The following is a 22,244-nucleotide window of genomic DNA, read 5'->3' as shown; positions in this document are numbered from 1 at the left end:
GGACACCCTTGGGACCAGCCAAAAGTGTCCCTACATTGAAGGTGGCCTGTCTTGACAGGTATATTTTGTTGACATTAATAGACAGAAAGACAACAGAAGGTGTCCTTTCATGGGAGGTGTCCACTCATTAGGAGGGCCTCACATTGCTGGTACCACTGTATACGATACCGATACATGCACAACCTGATAGTGAGTGAGTGACCTTACCAATCATTTTCTACTGCTGATCTGCTGAAGTCTCAGAGACAAACTTTGTTCTCAAAATGATTTAATTGTCACTTTCTCATGAGACGTGCAGAAAAAGTGCCAGAACATTTAAGCGACGCCATTATTCACATAAAGAAGTCTTTTCAAACATTGTTTGGCTTTTGACGTCAGAGTTTTTATTATTTTTTTTATCATTATCGTATGGTTTCATGGTTGTGTTGGTTGAATGAAAAAGTGTCCTGATAAGGCCTTAGAGCAGGAGAAATTTCTGAAAAGAGAAAGAAGAAAGTTAATGAAAAAAAAGTCTTGTTCTCACTGGCAGAGGATTTTACTCACGTTAGTTCAACATTTTCTTCGAACATAAGAAGAATTTAAGAATTTTGGAAAGACGCATGATGTGATTTTTATTGTGTGGTATAATTTCATGCCTACTGAATACATGCATATCACGGTATGTTACAGGTCCCTGTGTGCCAAGTTCCCAAGGAAACACAGTGTACTGATGAACTTCTTGGCCTCCATGCTGAGAGATGAGGTACACCTCTTAGCCTCACTGAAATGTAGCAATAAGCCCTGAACAGATGATTAAACACAAGTGCTTGTAACTTCAGTTTGTGTAATGGAGAAGTAAAATGTAGATATGAGATTTTTCCACCAACGGGGGGACTTGACAGCATTTTCAAGCTCAATTTCATTCTTGAGATCCCCACAATTTTAAATATTGTTTTTGAAGATACTTTCATGCTTTATAAAAGATGAGTCAATGATGAAAAACTGTTTTGTGGATGGTAACAAAAGTCAAAGCATCAAAGTATGTACTGTCTGTGGCTGAGTCCCAAATTAACCCCTTGGAAGCTAGTAACGTCAGATACTGAAAGAAAAGCGACCGTTTGAGATTTACTCAGTTGGACGATGAATCTCACATGGGGCTAAATTGAGTTATCGTAACTGTTTATACCTAATATATATCCTAGCAGACAGTTATGAGGGTTGGCTAATATTTGCCACTTGGCTGATTCAGTGTGTTTATAATTGTTGCTGTTTGATTCTATGTTTATAATTGTTGCTGTAGGATTCAGTGTGTTTATAATTGTTGCTGTTTGATTCTATGTTTATAATTGTTGCTGTAGGATTCAGTGAGTTTATAATTGTTGCTGTCTGATTGCAGGGAGGGTTTGACTACAAGAAGGAGATTGTGGACTGCATCATTGCCACCATTGAGGAGAACCCTGAGGCTAAAGAAGCAGGTTAGTAAACACACTTTTTAATTTTATTTTAATTTTTTAGATTTATTGTTCTTGGGGAATTCCCTGGAGTAAATTTTGGATAGCAGCAACGGAGTGGGGCTACGCATGACATAGTTAAGCACATTAGTCTTTCAACAAGTTTCCTGAAGTTAAACACTTATTGTTGAATTGTACATAATGTTGACTTTTGTAAGTCTCTTTTGAAAAAAGTCAAAGGCTGTTACCGTTCTCAGGTAGACATCGGGAGTGTGCTAATTTTGCCACATGTATGATTGCAGTTATATTGGACACTGCTTCTTCATCACACAGACACACTGAAATTTGTTTTGTTGTTCTCAGGTCTTGCACACCTGTGTGAATTCATCGAGGACTGCGAGCACACTGTGTTGGCTACCAAGATCCTGCATCTCTTGGGACGGGAGGGACCACGCACCCCCACCCCCTCCAAGTACATCCGCTTCATCTACAACCGCGTCATTCTGGAGAATGCTGCTGTCAGGGCGGGTAAGTTGCTGTTTTGGTGTTATTGTTTGAAGTGTGGTGTGTTGATGTTGTTCTTTTATTTCAAGACTCGGACTCACATAATTTTTTTTTTCTTTCTTTTCTTTCTCCTTCTTTTTCTCCTTATGTTGATTTGACTGCTTGCTTGGAAGTGCAGAAATGTTGACCAGTGTTTGCCTGTTTCTTTAATTAAGTACAGAATTGAAATATAAGGTAAGATCTCCCACATCTCTGGACACAAATGAGAAAATATGAACATTCAATTTTAAATAAAATCAGAAGAGAAAACTTGTTCCTTACTGGCCAAGAGGACAGCTTGATGCATTTGGTTGGAATGCTACATACTACTCTTGAAAATGCTTGTCATACCACTTGGGTCAGAAAAGTACACAGTACTGTTGAAGGTACTTGCATTGTAACTGATTTTGTGTTGAGCAGGCTGGCCACATAGTTGTGGCACAGACACATAGCTACCTATATATCGTGCTAACTCCAACATATGCCTTACCTTCGAGGAACGTGTTTACTTTTGCAGCTGCTGTGAGCGCCATTGCCAAGTTCGGAGGCCACTGCGAGGAGCTGCTTCAGAGCTGCGTTGTTCTTCTGGAGAGGTCAGTTTCTCTTTTTCGTATTAATTTTGTTGCTGCAGAAAAGATATTTTCATGATGAGTACATTTTCCTGGAAACCTTTTTTTTCTGGAAACCTTTGTTAGCATTTTGAAGACAGTTGATGAAGAATATCTTTCTTTCTTAAAGGGTTGTTGCTGATGCTTTGCAAAAGTTGATGCAAAACTAAACCTATTTTGCACAATGATATGACTGAAATGGGTATGGCACCTGAAAGATGCAATATTTATGGAAAATTGTGCAATAAGCATGACCTGTTGCACCCTTGTGGGTTTTCAAGATCTGTGTCTTGAAACCAAAACTAGGGCGGGGATGTAGCTCAGTCGGTAGCGCGCTGGATTTGTATCCAGTTGGCCGCTGTCAGCGTGAGTTCGTCCCCACGTTCGGCGAGAGATTTATTTCTCAGAGTCAACTTTGTGTGCAGACTCTCCTCGGTGTCTGAACACCCCCGTGTGTACACGCAAGCACAAGACCAAGTGCGCACGAAAAAGATCCTGTAATCCATGTCAGAGTTCGGTGGGTTATAGAAACACGAAAATACCCAGCATGCTTCCTCCGAAAACGGCGTATGGCTGCCTAAATGGCGGGGTAAAAAACCGTCGTACACGTAAAATTCCACTGGTGCAAAAAGCACGAGTGTACATGGGAGTTTCAGCCCACGAACGCAGAAGAAGAAGAAACCAAAACTGCTCATATAAGTACAGTTGAACCCCCTCTTCACAGACCTTCCAAAATCTGAGAAAATCTAAAAAACGAGGAAGTCTTCAAATAGGGGTAAATTTACAGAGCTTACGAACAACAGTGTATGAGAAAACAGGGAGGAAGTCTTAAATTGGGGGGTCTTAAAAGGGGGGTTCCATTGTAACAGGTGAATTCTTATTGCTTCAGGTGTGAGATGGACACAGACGATGAGGTGCGTGATCGCGCCACCTTCTACGTCAATGTTCTCAAGCAGCAGCAACGCAACCTCAGCTCTGCCTACATCTTGAACGGTAAGGGATTTCTTATTGAACATTTATAAAAAAAAAAAATATAAAAAAATTGCAACGTTTAATTAACCCCTTAACACTTTCGCGACGGGACACTGATAAATCAGTAACCGCGCTAACACGCCCATGGACGGGACGCGCATTTTTCAGTACCAGTCATACAAGGTACAAGACTCATGATTGCTTCCCGGTTTTTGAAGATTGCATTAAATTGAGTTGTTTCCCTTGATACACGTGGTTTTCTCTTCCGGCTTGATCAAATTAGTGCAGATTTGCGTGGTGTTTTCGAACAAAAAAAATGAATCGAAGGCGAGCCTTGTCACGGGAGGAGATTCTCCGGATGTTGGATCTTGAGGATCCTGTAGATCATGATACATCGTGTCGTTTTAGCCTCAAGAAAGCGATAATAGCAGTGATATTGAGGAAGAAACAGTCCCGTTGTTGCTAGTACGAGTCGGCAACTACACGTGGTAGGGGGTGATACTGCTAGACGAACATGTATCTCGGAATCGTGCAGGAGCTATGGGGGCGTGGCAGCACTGATAACAATGGATGGCTGGAGCCTTCAAATCCTTTTGGAATTGTTCATAGGTGTACAGTTGGTACTTTGTTGTGAAAATGTGACTTATATTCAATATGGATTACCTAGACATCATTTGGTGAGTGTTACAGTTTTGTTTCATTTGAGTCAGGATGCTGTGAGTGAATGCGTGATTTGCTTGTTTTTTTCTTTGTACTGTCTCCTTATTTCTGTGTACAATGTTAACAATATTTCAGCTAATTCATAGGTTTTACACCTTGTTTGGTTATAACATTATTTATAATACTTTCTGTTAAAAAATAACTTTTAAAAAAAGCAGTGGAAAATAAAACACACACAAAAAAACGTTAAAAAACACAAATTATCCCCCTTTCACCCCCCTTTCACCCCCCTTTCACCCCCCTTTGCTAAAACAAATCGCGTGACAAACTTATAAATAGCACGACTGAACTGGGCATCCATTTTTGAATTAGTACACAAAATTTGGTGGTGATTGGACTTAATTCAAGCTTGCTAGACAGATTTCTTTACAGTTACTGATTTTTGGGAAGTTTCTTGGTGGCAAGCTTGGGCAGGCAGGACGTTAACGCCGTGGCAGTGCTAGTCACAATAGTGTTAACTGCCCAGCACCGGTCATGTTTGGTTTGTCATACGCCCATACACGTACTATAGGTACGTGGTATTTACATCAGCACTTTTCAGGACAGTTGTGAAAACTAAATGGGAGGTAACAACTGTCCAACTTCTTGTAGGGGTTTAAACACAGTTCTTTCCCATTGACCGTTCAGATAAGTTAGTACCACGTGGTGAAAACTTTTTTAGAAGTTTTTTCCGATCTATAAAATTCAAAATGGCGGCCGAAAGTCGGACATCAACTCGTAGACCTGTTTTCAAATGATACAGTGTTCTGGAAGCTCTACAAGAAGTGATTTATGGATTACCACACAGAAGAATACTGTTATGGGCTGTAATGTGAGTACCTGATGTTTGACACCAGTTTTAGCTGTGTTTTCTGCGGTTTTACGTGCTGCAGTGTGTGTGTGAAAGTTTGGAAACTGTAATTTTTGACAAAAATGGTCATTATATCGATTTTTACTATAACAATCACAAACAGAGTTCAATGATCATGTTATCACATAATAGCCAAGGGTGTAAGCAAACCACATGCCAAAGATCTAAGAGATATCTCAATAAATGATTGAGCAGTGAACAGATTAGTGAACCTACCGAAGAAAGCGAAATTTGCCCTGGCGCACAGCAATACCAAAATGCTGTTATACTGTGGCAGTGAAGGGGTTAAGCACAAAACAAAACGTTCACATGAACCTCGACCATACAGCCTTTAAAGTGGACAAACAAGAGCCACAACAGGAACAAAAATTGGAATGTTGCTGCGACTTGTCCTAGAATGTGCCCAAGATGGTCGTAGCATATGAATAAAGATATTCTGCTACAGTGGTACATGTACCTGCGATGAAAGGACGGCCTTGCGACCAGTCAAAAGTGTCCCTACATTGCAGGTGGCCTGTCAGGACAGGTATATTTTGGTAGAGAGAAACCCCCCGCGGGTTAGGGGGAAGAATTTACCCGATGCTCCCCAGCATGTCGTAAGAGGCGACTAACGGATTCTGTTTCTCCTTTTACCCTTGTTAAGTGTTTCTTGTATAGAATATAGTCAATTTTTGTAAAGATTTTAGTCAAGCAGTATGTAAGAAATGTTAAGTCCTTTGTACTGGAAACTTGCATTCTCCCAGTAAGGTAATATATTGTACTACGTTGCAAGCCCCTGGAGCAAATTTTTGATTAGTGCTTTTGTGAACAAGAAACAATTGACAAGTGGCTCTATCCCATCTCCCCCCTTCCCCCGTCGCGATATAACCTTCGTGGTTGAAAACGACGTTAAACACCAAATAAAGAAAGAAAGAAAGGTAGAAAGAATAGAACAATGGAAAACAAAGTGTCCTTTCAAGGGAGGTGTCCTCTCATCTGAGGGGCCAGACATCGCAGGTACCACTGTACTCTGTTCTTGAACATGGCCTGAAACATGTGTGTTGTACAGGTCTGACGGTGTCTGTGGTGGGCCTGGAGAGAGCACTGTACTCTGTTCTTGAACATGGCCTGAAACATGTGTGTTGTACAGGTCTGACGGTGTCTGTGGTGGGCCTGGAGAGAGCACTGCACCAGTACACCCTGGAGCCCAGCGAGTCTCCCTTCGACATGAAGACCGTGCCCCTGGCCACCCAGCCCCTTGCTGACCAGAAAGGTACACATTATGGCTTATTCTTTTTGTTACATTTAGTCAAGTTTTGACTAAATGTTTTAACGTAGATGGGGGAATCGAGACGAGGGTGTGGTGTGTGTGTGTGTGTCTGTGTGTCTGTCTGTGCGTGTGTGTGTGTAGAGCGATTCAGAGTAAACTACTGGACCGATCTTTATGAAATTTGACATGAGAGTTCCTGGGAATGATATCCCCGGACATTTTTTTCTTTTTTTCGATAAATGTCTTTAATGACGTCATAACCGGCTTTTTATAAAAGTTGAGGCGGCACTGTCACACCCTCATTTTTTAATCAAATTGATTGAAATTTTGGCCAAGCAATCTTCGACAAAGGCCGGACTTCGGTATTGCATTTCTGCTTGGTGGCTTAAAAATTAATTAATGAGTTTGGTCATTAAAAATCTGAAAATTGTAAAATAAAAAAGTTTTTTTATAAAACGATCCAAATTTACGTTCATCTTATTCTTTATCATGTTCTGATTCCAAAAACATATAAATATGTTATATTTGGATTAAAAACAAGCTCTGAAAATTAAAAATATTAAAATTATGATCAAAATTAAATTTCCGAAATCGATTTAAAAACAATTTCATCTTATTCCTTGTCGGTTCCTGATTCCAAAAACATATAGATATGATATGTTTGGATTAAAAACACGCTCAGAAACTTAAAACGAAGAGAGGTACAGTAAAGCGTGCTATGAAGCACGGCGCGGCAGCGGTTGCACCAAACAGGCTCGTCACTTTCACTGCCTTTTGCACTAGCGGTGGACTACGTTCAGTTTCATATTGTGAGTTCCACAGCTTGACTAAATGTAGTAATTTCGCCTTACGCGACTTGTTTGTTGACTGAGGGATAAAGAAAAATGTTTTCTAATGTTTTGTTTTGTCGGAAAATTAAATGTTCCAATAACTTACCATTCTTGCTTTTTTTGACTGAGGGATAACCCAGTTTATGACTTGAAGACGGGCGCAGTGGCATGGTGGTAAGACGTCGGCCTCCTAATCGGGAGGTCGTGAGTTCGAATCCCGGTCGCTGCCGCCTGGTGGGTTAAGAGTGGAGATTTTTCCGATCTCCCAGGTCAACTTATGTGCAGACCTTCTAGTGACTTTAACCCCCTCCGTGTGTACACGCAAGCACAAGACCAAGTGCGCACGGAACAGATCCTGTAATCCATGTCGCAGTTCGGTGGGTTATGGAAACACGAAAATACCCAGCATGCCTACTCAACGAAAGCGGAGTGAAGCTGACTATGCTCTCAGAGTATAGTTTGGGGAACCCAAATGGGCAAACAAGCTCACACGTAACCAGAAAATTCTGGAACGCTGAAGAAGAAGAAGAAAATGACTTAAAAATGATGATTGGCTGTAGCTGAGGAAATGAGGTCTTCAAAAGGAGGGGGTCTTAAAGTGGGGGTCATTTCACAGAGGTTATCAACAGAACATCTGAGAAAAGTAATAAAGTCTTAAAAGCAATGTTGTCTTAAATTGGGGGGGTTCCACTGAAGACGATTTGAACTTGGTCGTGACTCTTTTGCAGTGCGTGAAACACCAGGCCTTGCTGGAGATGTTGGCAAACCTGAGAAGTCGGCAGCCACTCGCCAAGACCTCTACGCAGGTAAGGACTGGTACTGCTGATGTTAACATGCATACTGCAGCCTGTGGGGGTGATGTGAACACTACCTTAGAATTGTATAATAAAAAGGGCGTAGAAATGATGGAATGATATTGATAAGCATAAAAAGACCCACAAATACTGTACTCGCATGCATGTGAACGAAGAATACGGAACGAATAACAGCAACGTTTCAATCCTAGGGTCTTCTTCAGGCACTCAAACAAAGTAGAAAGTGAAAGTATCTGTCATTGAAAGTTTGATTTAATTGAGGAAAAAAAGAGGTTAGGGAAAGAAAAGCGAAAAAGTAATTTTTTTGTTTTGAATTTGAAGCTTACGCATGCAATAAAATATTTTATGGAGATCATTCTTTACATTTGTGACTCTCAGATACACTGGTCCATCTGTTTTTTTTCTGTCTCCTGCTAGTTTGTGTTTCTCCACTTCTCTACTCTGTTCTTTATTGTGTGGCTACAGAGCAACTGGCAGCAGTGCCAGAGTTGGCCAACGTCGGAGCGCTGTTCAAGTCGTCACAGCCACTGGAGATCACAGAGTCAGAGACAGAGTACTACGTGCAGTGCATCAAGCACACCTTCAGCAACTACATGGTCTTCCAGGTCAGTGGTGATAATCTCTTGTCAGTTAACTGCTATTTTCTGAGACTGTGTAGAGGTTTCTTTAGAATTTGACAGCCATATCAATGTCATCGTGGAATTTTGGTGTAACTTGTTTTGAACAACTTTTTAGGAGAAAGAAAGAGCTGATTATTTTTATTATGAAATCGTTATTGGTATGGATAGAAAAATAAAAGAATGTTAAATCATGCATATTTTATCATTGAGAATGATGTACTTAGTCTAAAGCTCAAAAACATTAAAATCGCCAAGAATCGAGTTTCGCCAAAATTCCACGATGACATCGATATTGTCTGCATAGGAATTCACAGATGTCAATGTTATGAAATCAAGAGAATTTCATTCTAGTCCTGTTGAAAATGAGTGGAGTGGATGATATAATGAGAGTAGTACATCTTAGCTCTCATTTTACAGTTACAAGTTTTGTAGTGGCTAAACTTTACAAATCATATCAGATGTGTGGTGAGTATGTACTGACCACACAAGTCAGCTTATGTTTAGCATTTGTGAGTGCTTAGCAGATGAACAGATTGGATAACTTGACATATGAACACACAAAATAGTAAGTAGACATATGAACACACAAAATAGTGAGCGATACATTTATTTATCTTTTTGTGTTTTTCAGTTTGACTGCACGAACACGCTGAATGACCAAGTGCTGGATCGCGTGACAGTGGACATGGAGGCTGCGGACGGCTTTGAGGTGGTCAAGCAGATACCCTGCCCCAGTCTCCCCTACAACAAGCCCGGCTCCACCTACACCCTTGTACACTTGCCTGAGGACCCTACTTCAGGTAAAATTACATTGATGATTGGTACAGCTTATACAAATACCAGATTTTTCCGAGCGCTCTCCAGTTCACCCAGCTGGAAATGGGTACCTGACCCTATTCAGGCAGCGAGGGAGAGGAGTGGGCACCGCCCTCATAAAGCTGGCCCGAGAGTAGTTGAGATCTCTAATATCTCGCGCCCTAATGACCATACATGGTTATGGGACTACCTTTTACAGCTTATTACCTCGTGCAGGTAAGAAAGATTAAATGTTCTGGATTATCTAGCACTTTGCCCCAGTCTCTCTTGCAACAAGCCCGGCTCCACCTACTAGTTAAAATAATTTCTGCAAAGAATTTTCACTCTGCATAGGATGCTGATTTTTGGTGTTTGTTCCGTGTAAAATCTTGGACGGATCTGTGATGATTTACAAGATGGTTTACATAGGAAGGAAGGTATCTTTAAAGCTACAGAATTGATAGAAAACAAAGCAATAAAAACAAAGAAACACACGCACACAAAAACAACGACAACAACAACAACAACAACAACTGGCTAAATACAACTGACAAAACAACCGACACTAACGACAAAACCAGCAACATGATTCAGTAAAGACTAATTAGTTTGTGTTTGTTTATTGATTGAGCATATCTGTATTTGCAGTGACTGGTACGTTCCCCTGTACACTGAAGTTTGTGGTGCGGGATTGTGACCCTAACACAGGGGAACCTGATGACGATGGTTACGAGGATGAATATGTGGTAAGTTTTCTGGATTGTTGCGTGTTGTTTTTGCTGGTGATGGATGTGTGATACAAACTCCCCATGATAATTGACATTGATAATTATGAATATACAGTGGGATTCCTCTTCTAAGACCTCAAATACTTGGGTCCTTTGCTATACAGCCTGGACAAAACACACACAAACGCAGAAGAAAACAAAATTCTGATACCCTTGTCAAATCCAGGTGCACGGAGCCCCTCGGGCTTTTAGTCATACCTCAGGCAGCTATCCGTTAGAAGAACTACCAAGTTTCATTGACTTGCACCCAAAGAGTCAAGAACTGCGATTTTTTTAAGAATTAATTTCGTACTCGGACCCGGCTGGTCTTGACCTATTTTTGGATCTAAATTTAGATCAGGTAGATCACCACATCATGCACAAAAAGACACGTCACTAAAGCAAACTGTGTCAGACGTCATCATGAGTTTGTGTAAAACAAAATGGAGGCCGGAATCACTCAAGTTGAATCAAACTCCGACCAAACATCACGTAATAACTAGGTTAATTTATGCACTCGCGTGAACAAGAAACTGTCGAGCTTCACAGATGTCGTCGTTGGGTAGTTTTGGGTTTGTTTTACTACCATAGGAGGATTTTTGAACTGTAAATGCACTCAGCTGCAACAAAAACGCAAAACGAAGGCTGTGAGCTGCACTGTGCCTTTAAAATTTGTTCATGATGGTTTGATTGCTGTTACCTCTAGTTGAATATCTGATTATTGCGTCAGAGAATGTAAATTTTTCTTGACAGATTGTTTAAATGTTATTTATCAGGTAGGACAAGGTTATTAAAAGTAGACAATACCTGACGAGTTCTGTCATTGTTTAAATGTTATTTATCAGGTAGGACAAGGTTATTAAAAGTAGACAATACCTAACGAGTTCTGTCATTGTTTAAATGTTATTTATCAGGTAGGACAAGGTTATTAAAAGTAGACAATACCTGACGAGTTCTGTCATTTTGTGTGAAAGAGTATTTTTTACTCCGAAGGCTTAGCTGAATTCTGGCAAGTCCGTTCTCTTATCTTTTCTGTCTTAGGGGTAATGCAGTCATTCTCAGTATGACTGCTAGGATCTAATTTTCGGAGAAAAAAATGTAGGTCTGAAAAGGTGAGTTCTACTGTATATTCATAAGCTGTATTCTCATGTTTACTGAATTTTTCCCCCGACAGTTAGAGGATGTGGAGGTGACAGTAGCAGACCACGTGCAGAAGGTGATGAAACCCAACTTTGCTGCCTCCTGGGAGGAGGTGGGACCTGAGAACGAACTAGAGGATACCTACGCTCTCTCCTCCATGTCTACACTTGAAGGTAAGAGATCCACAAACAGAAAGACTGCTAACGTTGCAAAATTCAGAATAAAAAAATCAAGAATTGTAGGTTAATTGAACGTTTGATAATTGACAAAACCAAACCTTACATTTACAAGTACAGTCGAGACCGGATGTAAGAAAGTCGTCGGGACCCACTTTTTGTCTTTCATACATCCGGTCTTTACTAAATCCGGTTAACCGGATGTATGAAAATATTGTGGATTGACTTTCATACATCCGGCCACGCGTCTGTTACTTGATAAAAGTAGGGGTTTTTCATATCATTTTTGTATTTATTTGTTTTTTTATGTTTAAATGTTTTGATACATATCCTTGTTAGAAGAAAAGGGTTGTGAATAACAAGTGGAAAAGTACATGTACTTACATACACTGACACAGTCAGGACAACCGATAGAAAGAGCAACTGTTTGTGTAAGGAACTGTTCTGCTTTGCATAAGGCCGTGCACTCTCCGCCCCCCCACCCGCTCCCCCCCCCCCCCCCGTCCCTCTGTGTGTGTGTGTGTGTGTGCGCATACGTGCGTGCGCTCGCGCGCACGTGTGTGTGCGGGTGTCAGTGTTTGTGTGTGGCTCAACTGTATTGTGTGTGTTCCCTCCACAACCCTTTTGCGCTTTTGACAATGTTTTTGGTCGTGGAAGCTTTGTAATGACCGTTGGCGTAGCAAATAACATTTTCTGAGTTATCTCTCTCTCTCTCTCCCTCTCTCTCTCTCTCTCTCTCTCTCTCTCCCTCTCTCCCCTCTTTCTCTCTCTCTCTCTCTCTCTCTCTCTCCCTCTCTCTCCAAAACGCACACATGTATAACACACACACACACACACGCGCGCGCACTGAATACAAAAAAGTGAGTTAAACTTAAAACCAGTTTAACGGATTAAAACAACAACAACAACAACATAAAACAAGTCGCGTAAGGCGAAAATACAACATTTAGTCAAGTAGCTGTCGAACTCACAGAATGAAACTGAACGCAACGCAACGCAGCAAGACCGTATACTCGTAGCATCGTCACTCCACCGCCCGTGGCAAAGGCAGTGCCAGTGGAATTGACAAGAAGAGCGGGGTATTCGTTGCGCTGAGAAGGATAGCACGCTTTTCTGTACCTCTCTTCATTTTAACTTTCTGAGCGTGTTTTTAATCCAAACATATCATATCTATATGTTTTTGGAATCAGGAACCGACAAGGAGTAAGATGAAAGTGTTTTTAAATTGATTTCGAAAAACAAAATTTTGATAATAATTTTTATATATTTAATTTTCAGAGCTTGTTGTTAATCCAAATATAACATATTTATATGTTTTTGGAATCAGAAAATGATGGAAAATAAGATGAACGTAAATTTGGATCGTTTTATAAAAAAAATGTTTTTTTTTACAATTTTCAGATTTGTAATGACCAAAGTCATTAATTAATTTTTTAGCCACCAAGCTGAAATGCAATACCGAAGTCTGGGCTACGTCGAAGATTACTTGACCAAAATTTCAACCAATTTGGTTGAAAAATGAGAGCGTGACAGTGCCGCCTCAACTTTCACGAAAAGCCGGATATGACGTCATCAAAGACATTTATCAAAAAAATGAAAAAAACGTCTGAGGATATCATACCTGGGAACTCTCATGGCAAATTTCATAAAGATCGGTCCAGTAGTTTAGTCTGAATCGCTCTACACACACACACACACACACACACACACGCACATACACCACGACCCTCGTCTCGATTCCCCCCTCTACGTTAAAACATTTAGTCAAAACTTGACTAAATGTAAAAAAAACTGAGTCACACCCACGACCAATGCCTCTGGTTCTAATTGTACAAAAAAATGCCTTCCTGGGCTATTATGGCTCTTCAGTCATGACAAATTTATAACAGGCTAAAATGACTGAATAGACAAACAAAACAGATTATTAATGGAGTTAAACATAAAATCAGTTTAATGGATAAAATCAACAACAACAACAACATAAAAACAACAAGAACATAAAAACAACAACATAAAATACAACAAAATAAAATACAACAACATAAAATACAACATAAAAAAACAAAAAACATAAAAATATAACAACTGATTCACATCCATGACCAATGTCTCTGGTTATAAATGTAACAAAAATGCCTTCTGGGCTTTTATGGGTCTTCGTGACGAATTTGTAACAGGTTAAAAAAAATGATTGAATGGAGAAACAAATTAAACAGAACAACTCGTTGACAGCTATAGAATCTGGATAAAAATCAGTTGGTGGGGAAGTTTTCAGGGCATCCTCATTTAGACTACCTTTGTGGACACCACCCGCTCAAAATGGTAGGAGAAGTTCGAGTCGCTATGGAAGGGAAATTACTCTTACCACACTTTGGTGACTTGGGTCTACTTTCGTTTTCTTACAACCGGTCTTGCAACAACGCATTTGTGCTGCTCGGGACCAGAGATTTGCTTTCATACAACCGGACTTTTATACATCCGATTTTCATACAACCGGAAAATTCTAAGTAATAACAAAGAGTAGCTTCTGCCGGGACCCTGCCTACCCCTTTCATACATCCAGACTTTCATACATCCGGTGTTTTATACATCCGGTCTATACTGTACGTCGACCTAGTGGTCTTTTAAGTGGACAGACAGCCAAACACAAATAAGGCAAACAAAAAAATAGTCTGTTTACAGTATCCCGACCGACCCTATTTTTTTCGCGCGACCCTAGACTTTTTTTGGCATTTGGGAAAAAAAAAAATAAATATTTGTTTTTTTGGGCAAAATAACGTAAAAATATGGTTCAAAAATAAATTTAAAAAAAAAAAAATCCCGACCTACCGACCTTTTTTTTTTTTTGCCTAATGAACCCAGGAAGCCTACACCCTTAATGGAAGTGATATTTTTTGCCTTACTGTTTTCAGTTTTAGCCATTGTCTTGGGCTGAGAATGGTATCTCTTGGATTGAGTTAGTATGCCTGCTTGTGTGTGCCTTATTTTTTACGCAACAAGCGTGGCATCACTTAAACAATGATACTGATGGGTTGCAACTTAACAGAAAACATGGTTTCTCATTTAATACATGCAATTGAAAATGTAATGTCAATCGTTATCTAAGTTAGAAAAAGGAACAAAAACAAAAGAAAACAACAGAAAATTGAAAAAGAGAGAGATGCAGAAATGTTTAGTAAAGCACCTGACCGATTCTTTTGGCTGGTTTTTCGATTTCTATTCTTTGTACAACTTATTGAATTAGTCAAAACCTTAAACATTTGTCTCTCTCTTCATGACAGAAGCCATCAAAAACATCATCCAGTACCTGGGGCTGCAGCCTTGCGAGCGCTCGGACAAAGTTCCAGAAGGCAAGAGCTCACACACGCTTTACCTGGCGGGCATATACCGTGGTGGGCACGATGCGTTGGTGCGTGCAAAACTGGCCTTGGACACCTCAGGCGTGACCATGCAACTGACCGTACGCTCCACCGACCCCAGTGTGTCGGAGGTTTTGGCCACGGCCATAGCCTAGAGTTACGACTCGGTGACTTTTTGAGGGTGCAGGGAAAAGTGAAGATGTTTGCGAAGGAGATGTGTTTGGCAGCGCAGGATGGCCGTTTCAAGGAACTATTATAATACTGTATGAAGAGAAATGTATCGATTTGGAAGTTGTTGGGTTTTGTTTTGTGTAGGTACAGAGGTGTGTCCATCTGGAAGTAATGACAATAATGAGGAGGTGAGAGTTGTGTTTCTGGGAAAAGGGAAGGTGGGGAGGAGGTCAGTTATGAACTGTGAATGCTGTTTCTTGCATTTTACATACTTTCCTTTACTTCTGCAAGTATTTATTAATTGCTGTGTACACATCAACTGTTGTCCTCTTTTTTTGTAGCATTCATTACAAGTTGACAGTGTGAGCTGTGGCATATGTGGGTAGGTTGCACTTTAAACCAGATTTGATTCCAGTGCTCTACCTCTCTTAGTGCAGAACACATACAATATCAGGTTTGGATGCAGTTATAATGTGTTTAAGGGAATCCACAATGCATACTAAGTAGAAAGAAAAGCATGTGAAATATTTAAAATATTTAATGCTTGTCCTTTGGATGCGATGACCTTTTCATTATTAAGTGTTGTTCACAATTTTTTAAATAAGAATTATTGTCTTTAAAATTGTTTAGTTATTACACACTCCCGACTTGGTTTCTTAATGCTGAAAAAAGGAAGATTAGAAATTTGAAACATTTTGCAAGCAGATAAGAAAAAACAAAAGCAATCTTTTCCTTCATGTAGTGTCATAATTATGTTTGTGAAAAAAAAGTTATCAGAACAAAAGGGTTGATAAGTTGGTCAGAGAGAGAGAAAGAGCGAGTGGGTGTGAGCTTTCATACAACATGTCAAAGAAAATACGTACTTAAAATTGCCTAGACATGCATGCACATTCTTAAGCACACTAACAAACAAAACGCTCACATTATTTCATGTTTTTATTTCAGTTTTGTTGTGTTGACCTCTTTCTTTCTTTATTTGGTGTTTTACGTCGTTTTCAACCGTTCAAGGTTATATCGCGACGGGGAAAGGGGGGGGGATGGGATAGAGCCACTTGTTAATTGTTTTTTGTTCACAAAAGCACTAATCAAACAAGAGGCGAAGCCATCAAGGCTCACGTAAGAAATCGACAAACAGAAACACAAACTCAATCACTCCGTCACACATACACACACACACACACACACACACACACACACACACACACACACACACACACACACACAGAAAGAGCATAGGTGAAACTGTGCAAGAAAGCGAGACACTAGATCTAGATCTGTCTGTCTGCATGTAGCCTACTTACAAGGACACGACTGCCAACTAGTCTCGGCGCGCTCAAAATAATAATGACCGAGACTTTCAGTACTTCCTTCGCGTGACGTCTAACCTCTTACGTCATAATGTGACGTCAATGTAATGTGACGTCTTCAAATGTTAGAGTTTCTACCACAGACATACACACGCACAGACGCACGCACGCACGCACGCACGCACAGACAGACAAAGTTACGATCGCATAGGCTACACTTACGTGAGCCAAAAATTGCTCCAGGGGCTTGCAACGTAGTACAATATATTACTATTGGCATGGCAAAGTACTCACAGTGCAAGAGATATACATGAAGGAAATTAACCCCTGTAGCAACTGTACAAATGTTTAATTTAATGATTTCCCCTCCAAGATCATCAGAGCAAACTTCAGGTTCCTGGCAGACTTAAAGGTCCTTGTCTACATTTTTATGCCGAAATCGCCATTTGACCATTAAAATGCAGAGTCTATTATCTACAAATATCAACAATACACCCCCTTTCGATCGAAGCCAGTGTAGCCGTTTGAAAATTCATTGTAGTATTCCAGCGTAGTACTAAGTAGCCAGTAGGATATCCTTATTTGGAAAATGCCAAGCGCAAAACTCCTCTCAAATCCCGTGCGTTTAAAAAAAAAGCGTGGACAGCGCTCCAGTGTCAAACTGTTGCTGCACTTGTTTGGGCGTGGCTATAAGCATAGTGACATGAATTTGATTGGTCAGTATTTTTAGGCAAAGCACATGTTCTCAGCAAACAGAAAACAAAATATTGGAAGCGTGAGTCACGCTACCCAAATATAAAAAAAATTTTACATATATTTTTTTTTCTATAACTTTTTTCCCCATGGTTCATTCATCATCTGACATAACTTTTTAGCGAAATCTAACCATAAGATTATTGAAAAAAAGCAAAAATGTAGACGACCACCTTTAAGACTAGAATGTGAGTATGTGAGTGAAACAGCTTCGGTATTACAGTCAAAAACAAACCCTTTAAGACCTAAAAACAACACACACAAACAAACCCTTTAAGACCTAAGAACAACAACAAAAACAAACCCTTTAAGACCTAAAAACAACACACACAAACAAACCCTTTAAGACCTAAAAACAACACACACAAACAAACCCTTTAAGACCTAAAAACAACACACACAAAATCGGGTTTAAAAAGGGAGGGAGTTTTAAAATGGAGGCACATGTACAATGTAAGGAAGTTGTTATTGGAAAATCTGGAAAACTAGGGTCTTAACAGGAGGGGGGATGTAGCTCAGTCGGTAGCGCCCTGGATTTGTATCCAGTTGGCCGCTGTCAGCATGAGTTCGTCCCCACGTTCGGCGAGAGATTTATTTCTCAGAGTCAACTTTGTGTGCAGACTCTCCTCGGTGTCCGAACACCCCCTGTGTGTACACGCAAGTACAAGACCAAGTGCGCACGAAAAAGATCCTGTAATCCATGTCCGAGTTCGGTGGGTTATAGAAACACGAAAATACCCAGCATGCTTCCTCCGAAAGCGGCGTATGCCTGCCTAAATGGCGGGGTAAAAACGGTCATACACGTAAAAGCCGTGGGAGTTTCAGCCCATGAACGAACAAACAAACAGGAGGGGTTTAAGAGAGGAGTTCCATTGTAGTATCATTGATGCTGACTGACACTTGTAAACCTCAAACGTAAAATGCTCTGGCATATTTATTTAAATGAGATTTGCTTCACAAACGATTTTTTTCAATAGAAGATATTCGGAAATAACTTTTGCTTGGGGAAAAAAAGAAGGCAAACAAAGCCACGTGACATTGTACGCCAACCACTGGCGAGCGGAGGGTTGCTAAACGTTGTCGGCAAGCATGTGCAAGACACGCAACTCAATAATGATTGGCCTATTTTGTCACGTGGTTTTGTTATCCCTCTTTTTTCCAAGGAAAGGCAACCCTTTGCTGCCCATAAAAACTTAACCAGAGTTATTTCCACAATTCATCATACCTACTTTTTACATTTAGTCAAGTTTTGACTAAATGTTTTAACATAGAGGGGGAATCGAGACGAGGGTCGTGGTGTATGTGTGTGTGTGTGTGTCTGTGCGTGTGTGTGTGTAGAGCGATTCAGACCAAACTACTGGACCGATCTTTATGAAATTTTACATGAGAGTTCCTGGGAATGATATCCGCGGACGTTTTTTCTTTTTTTCCATAAAAACCTTTGATGACGTCATATCCGGCTTTTTGTAAAAGTTGAGGCGGCACTGTCACACCCTCATTTTTCAATCAAATTGATTGAAATTTTGGCCAAGCAATCTTCAACAAAGGCCGGACTTCGGTATTGCATTTCAGCTTGGTGGCTTAAAAATTAATTAATGACTTTGGTCATTAAAAATCTGAAAATTGTAAAAAAAAATTTTTTTTTATAAAACGATCCAAATTTACGTTCATCTTATTCTTCATCATTTTCTGATTCCAAAAACATATAAATATGTTATATTTGGATTAAAAACAAGCTCTGAAAATTAAAAATATCAAAATTATGATCAAAATTAAATTTTCGAAATCAATTTAAAAACACTTTCATCTTATTCCTTGTCGGTTCCTGATTCCAAAAACATATAGATATGATATGTTTGGATTAAAAACACGCTCAGAAAGTTAAAACGACGAGAGGTACAGAAAAGCGTGCTATCCTTCTCAGCGCAACTACTACCCCGCTCTTCTTGTCAATTTCACTGCCTTTGCCACGAGCGGTGGACTGACGATGCTACGAGTATACGGTCTTGCTGAAAAATTGCATTGCGTTCAGTTTCATTCTGTGAGTTCGACAGCTTGACTAAATGTTGTATTTTCGCCTTACGCGACTTGTTTTAAATTGACTTATGAATGGATTGCATTGTCACATTTTTTGTGTGTGTCTAATACACATTTTAGACACAACATAATATTCACACAAAAAACCAAAAAAATCCAAAAACAACAACTTTGATATTAAACAAAATGTTAGAAACCACAGAACATACACTGTGTGTTGGAAACAAATCTTGAAGGGCCCACAATCCAGTCAGACATGTGTAAGTTGAAAACGAAAAAACTAAATCTTGCAGACAATGTGTGGCTTACATGGCACAAGTTGTATGATTTCTTGCACTTCATACAGACATTCAGACATTACGGGAGTTCAGATCATTACCATATATGGGAATCATAAAACAGAAGAAGAAAGTTGAAAAAAAATAAAACCACTGCACCTTTATTTTGGCAACATATCATTTGCATGAATTACTGTCACGGTAAGACATCCCTGTAGATAGTGATCTTTTCTTGGTTTCTATAACACTACAATTAGTCAACAATTACATTAAGATTGAATACAATAAAAACAAAAAAGCAGGGAAAGAGAAATGAGGTTGATTAAATTTAGTTGGTTTGCAGAAGTTCACCGAACAAAACCCATTACATATTGTCCCTACTGAAGTTAAAATACCAAAATTGAGATTTAAAATCTCAAGGATAACTTTGATATATATCACTCCCCGTCAAGTGACTTTAAAAGTTATTAATCTTGTAATTCACGTCTGGAACTGGAATGTTCACAATAAAACACAAAGTAAGCAGAAATGACCCCTTACGAGAAGGGGGTGATTAAGAAGTCTCCAGTGTTTTTACATGTATTAACAAGATAAGTCGGGGGAGTGGCTGTACTAAAAGTCAAAGCATTTCATACTGGAAATGTTTTACCTGCTATCGAGCTGATCTTCAAGTAAATCATAGCGTATCATTTTTGCAGACTCCAATTCTTTCCAGTCGCCTCTTACGACATGCTGGGGAGCATCGGGTAAATTCTTCCCCCTAACCCGCGGGGGGTAGACTCCAATTTCAAAGACATAGCCAAACAAAGACAAATTAAGTATGACATAAAATGTGACGGCAATGGAATGCAAAAATTATCACAAAATACTTGCAAAAGCAAATAATGCCCCCAGAAAGCAAAAGTGGTCAGAATAAATTCATCTCATGATCATTGCACATTGAACCTTCTTACTCCACATTGCAGCACGCCAACCTGGTCTGACAATTCTGCACACAGCTGTTAAGCTTCCAGTGAACGCCATAATCTTATTGGTGAAGACATTCAGAACTCTAAAGGGAGCCAAAATAGGAAACTTCACTTTATGCATGATTTGTCAAAAGTCGATACATGTAGAACCTTCATTGCATCTTTTCCTGTGACTAGACTTGAACTTTCAACAACAACAAAAGTACACACAATTTACGCCACCAAAAGTCAGAACACATTTAAAAAGAAATAATGCTGAACAAAACGGGACTAACAAACAGAAATGTGATATCACACACATATATATATGCCAAACACTGTTAAGCTGCAAATGAAAGCTCTGAAAACTATTAACAGTTTACACGCATATAAGTGTTTACATCCCGGTCAAGAGTTTCATATACCAATTATGGATATACAACAGATAACTACCTGTAAATATTAATGATCCCCCATTGTTAAAAAGTTCTTAAAAGATCCAAAGGCTTGCCAGATAAACACCATAAGCACTGTTTTACTTGCGCAGTATTCATGGAAAATTAAGTCGATCAGTACAATGTACCATCTGAGATTTCTTACTGACATCACTTTAAAGGCAACTCCACAAACTGAAACCTGTCTTTAATAATTATGTTCTACCAAGCTCTATTGTTACGATAAAATCTGGAGGTTACCTTTGTGACTCAATAACTTCAGATATTTAGGAACACATTGAAATAGCGAAACCATCAAGAAAGTGCATGGGTTTCATTTTTGAGACATATAGCAAGAATATTAACACATGTACTGAAAACAACTGTTGTGATACGTAGGCAGAATTCTCAATGAAGTGAAAAGGATGCTGCATACACAAAGTTTTACAATAATGATCACAAAACGCCGTGGATGAATCCTCAATCCCTATGAATATTTCTCTTATGAATGCATGAACACAAGACATGAGCATTCACATAAGCTCGATCTCTGATGTAAAGCATGTGTTCGCAGAGATTACACACACACACACACACACAGGTAAATGCACATGTGCCTGTGAACACTTCTTTTGCAAACTTTTATGCATGAATATCAGTAAAATGGCCAAATGACACAAAACAAAAATAATATTTACAGAACATGCAAATGTGTAAGTTGGTACACCTTCTTCTTCTTCTTCTGCGTTCCCGGCCATGCGTCTAGATGTCCAGTCCGTTGTTGAGTGCGAATCCCGCAATGTTGGTACACCAAGTCAACCCTTACCACTAACACTAACAGTTTAATTTAATGACTTAGATAAGATACCGTTTCTTTTCCAATGAAGAGTAAAATCAAATATAACCATAATATATAAACACAAAATTTGGCTTGGATGTTAAAAACCAATTTGAAGCAAACAATGAATGCAAAAGTGTGGTCACAATGTACATGTATTGAGAAAGGCCATAGTTTTCCATCGGTATTACGTGTATGGTAGTTACAAACTCTCCCACACACAGTGAAAATTCAAATACATGTGTAACATACAGTGTCCACAGCTGATCAATGCAAAATGATAAAAACCGACAGCATTACACTGCCATCTCTGTTCAGTATAAATCCATAAATATCATTACATCATTTACTGTACAACGTACTTGTCTAATGGTTGGATTTCTATCTAGTTGCGTATACATGCACTACTACATTTACAACATGCAAACTCACACTTTCTTTTCTTTCTTTCTTTTTCTTTATTTGGTGTTTAACGTCGTTTTCAACCACGAAGGTTATATCGCGACGGGGAAAGGGGGGAGATGGGATAGAGCAACTTGTCAATGGTTTCTTGTTCACAAAAGCACTAATCAAAAATTTGCTCCAGGGGCTTGCAACGTAGTACA

General features: G+C 39.5%; 1 protein-coding gene across 1 annotated transcript in view; it reads left to right on the top strand.

The window, feature by feature from the left end:
• LOC138964447 (coatomer subunit gamma-2-like) overlaps positions 1 to 15,829 on the top strand; it is a 47,012-nt gene extending 31,183 nt beyond the window's left edge. Inside the window, exons 13-24 of the mRNA XM_070336404.1 lie at positions 670 to 742; positions 1,376 to 1,454; positions 1,794 to 1,958; positions 2,491 to 2,566; positions 3,471 to 3,574; positions 6,253 to 6,375; positions 7,931 to 8,008; positions 8,483 to 8,622; positions 9,269 to 9,437; positions 10,081 to 10,178; positions 11,374 to 11,512; positions 14,797 to 15,829. Of these exons, the coding sequence (XP_070192505.1) occupies positions 670 to 742; positions 1,376 to 1,454; positions 1,794 to 1,958; positions 2,491 to 2,566; positions 3,471 to 3,574; positions 6,253 to 6,375; positions 7,931 to 8,008; positions 8,483 to 8,622; positions 9,269 to 9,437; positions 10,081 to 10,178; positions 11,374 to 11,512; positions 14,797 to 15,029 (1,477 nt within the window). The 3' untranslated portion in view covers positions 15,030 to 15,829. The remainder of the gene's footprint in view (positions 1 to 669; positions 743 to 1,375; positions 1,455 to 1,793; positions 1,959 to 2,490; positions 2,567 to 3,470; positions 3,575 to 6,252; positions 6,376 to 7,930; positions 8,009 to 8,482; positions 8,623 to 9,268; positions 9,438 to 10,080; positions 10,179 to 11,373; positions 11,513 to 14,796) is intronic.
• Positions 15,830 to 22,244: the final 6,415 nt, after the last annotated feature.

Source organism: Littorina saxatilis, linkage group LG4 (assembly GCF_037325665.1).
Source record: "Littorina saxatilis isolate snail1 linkage group LG4, US_GU_Lsax_2.0, whole genome shotgun sequence".
Lineage (NCBI taxonomy): Eukaryota > Metazoa > Mollusca > Gastropoda > Littorinimorpha > Littorinidae > Littorina > Littorina saxatilis.
Note: the sequence above shows the minus strand (reverse complement) of the source record. Positions and strands in the feature narration are given on the sequence as shown.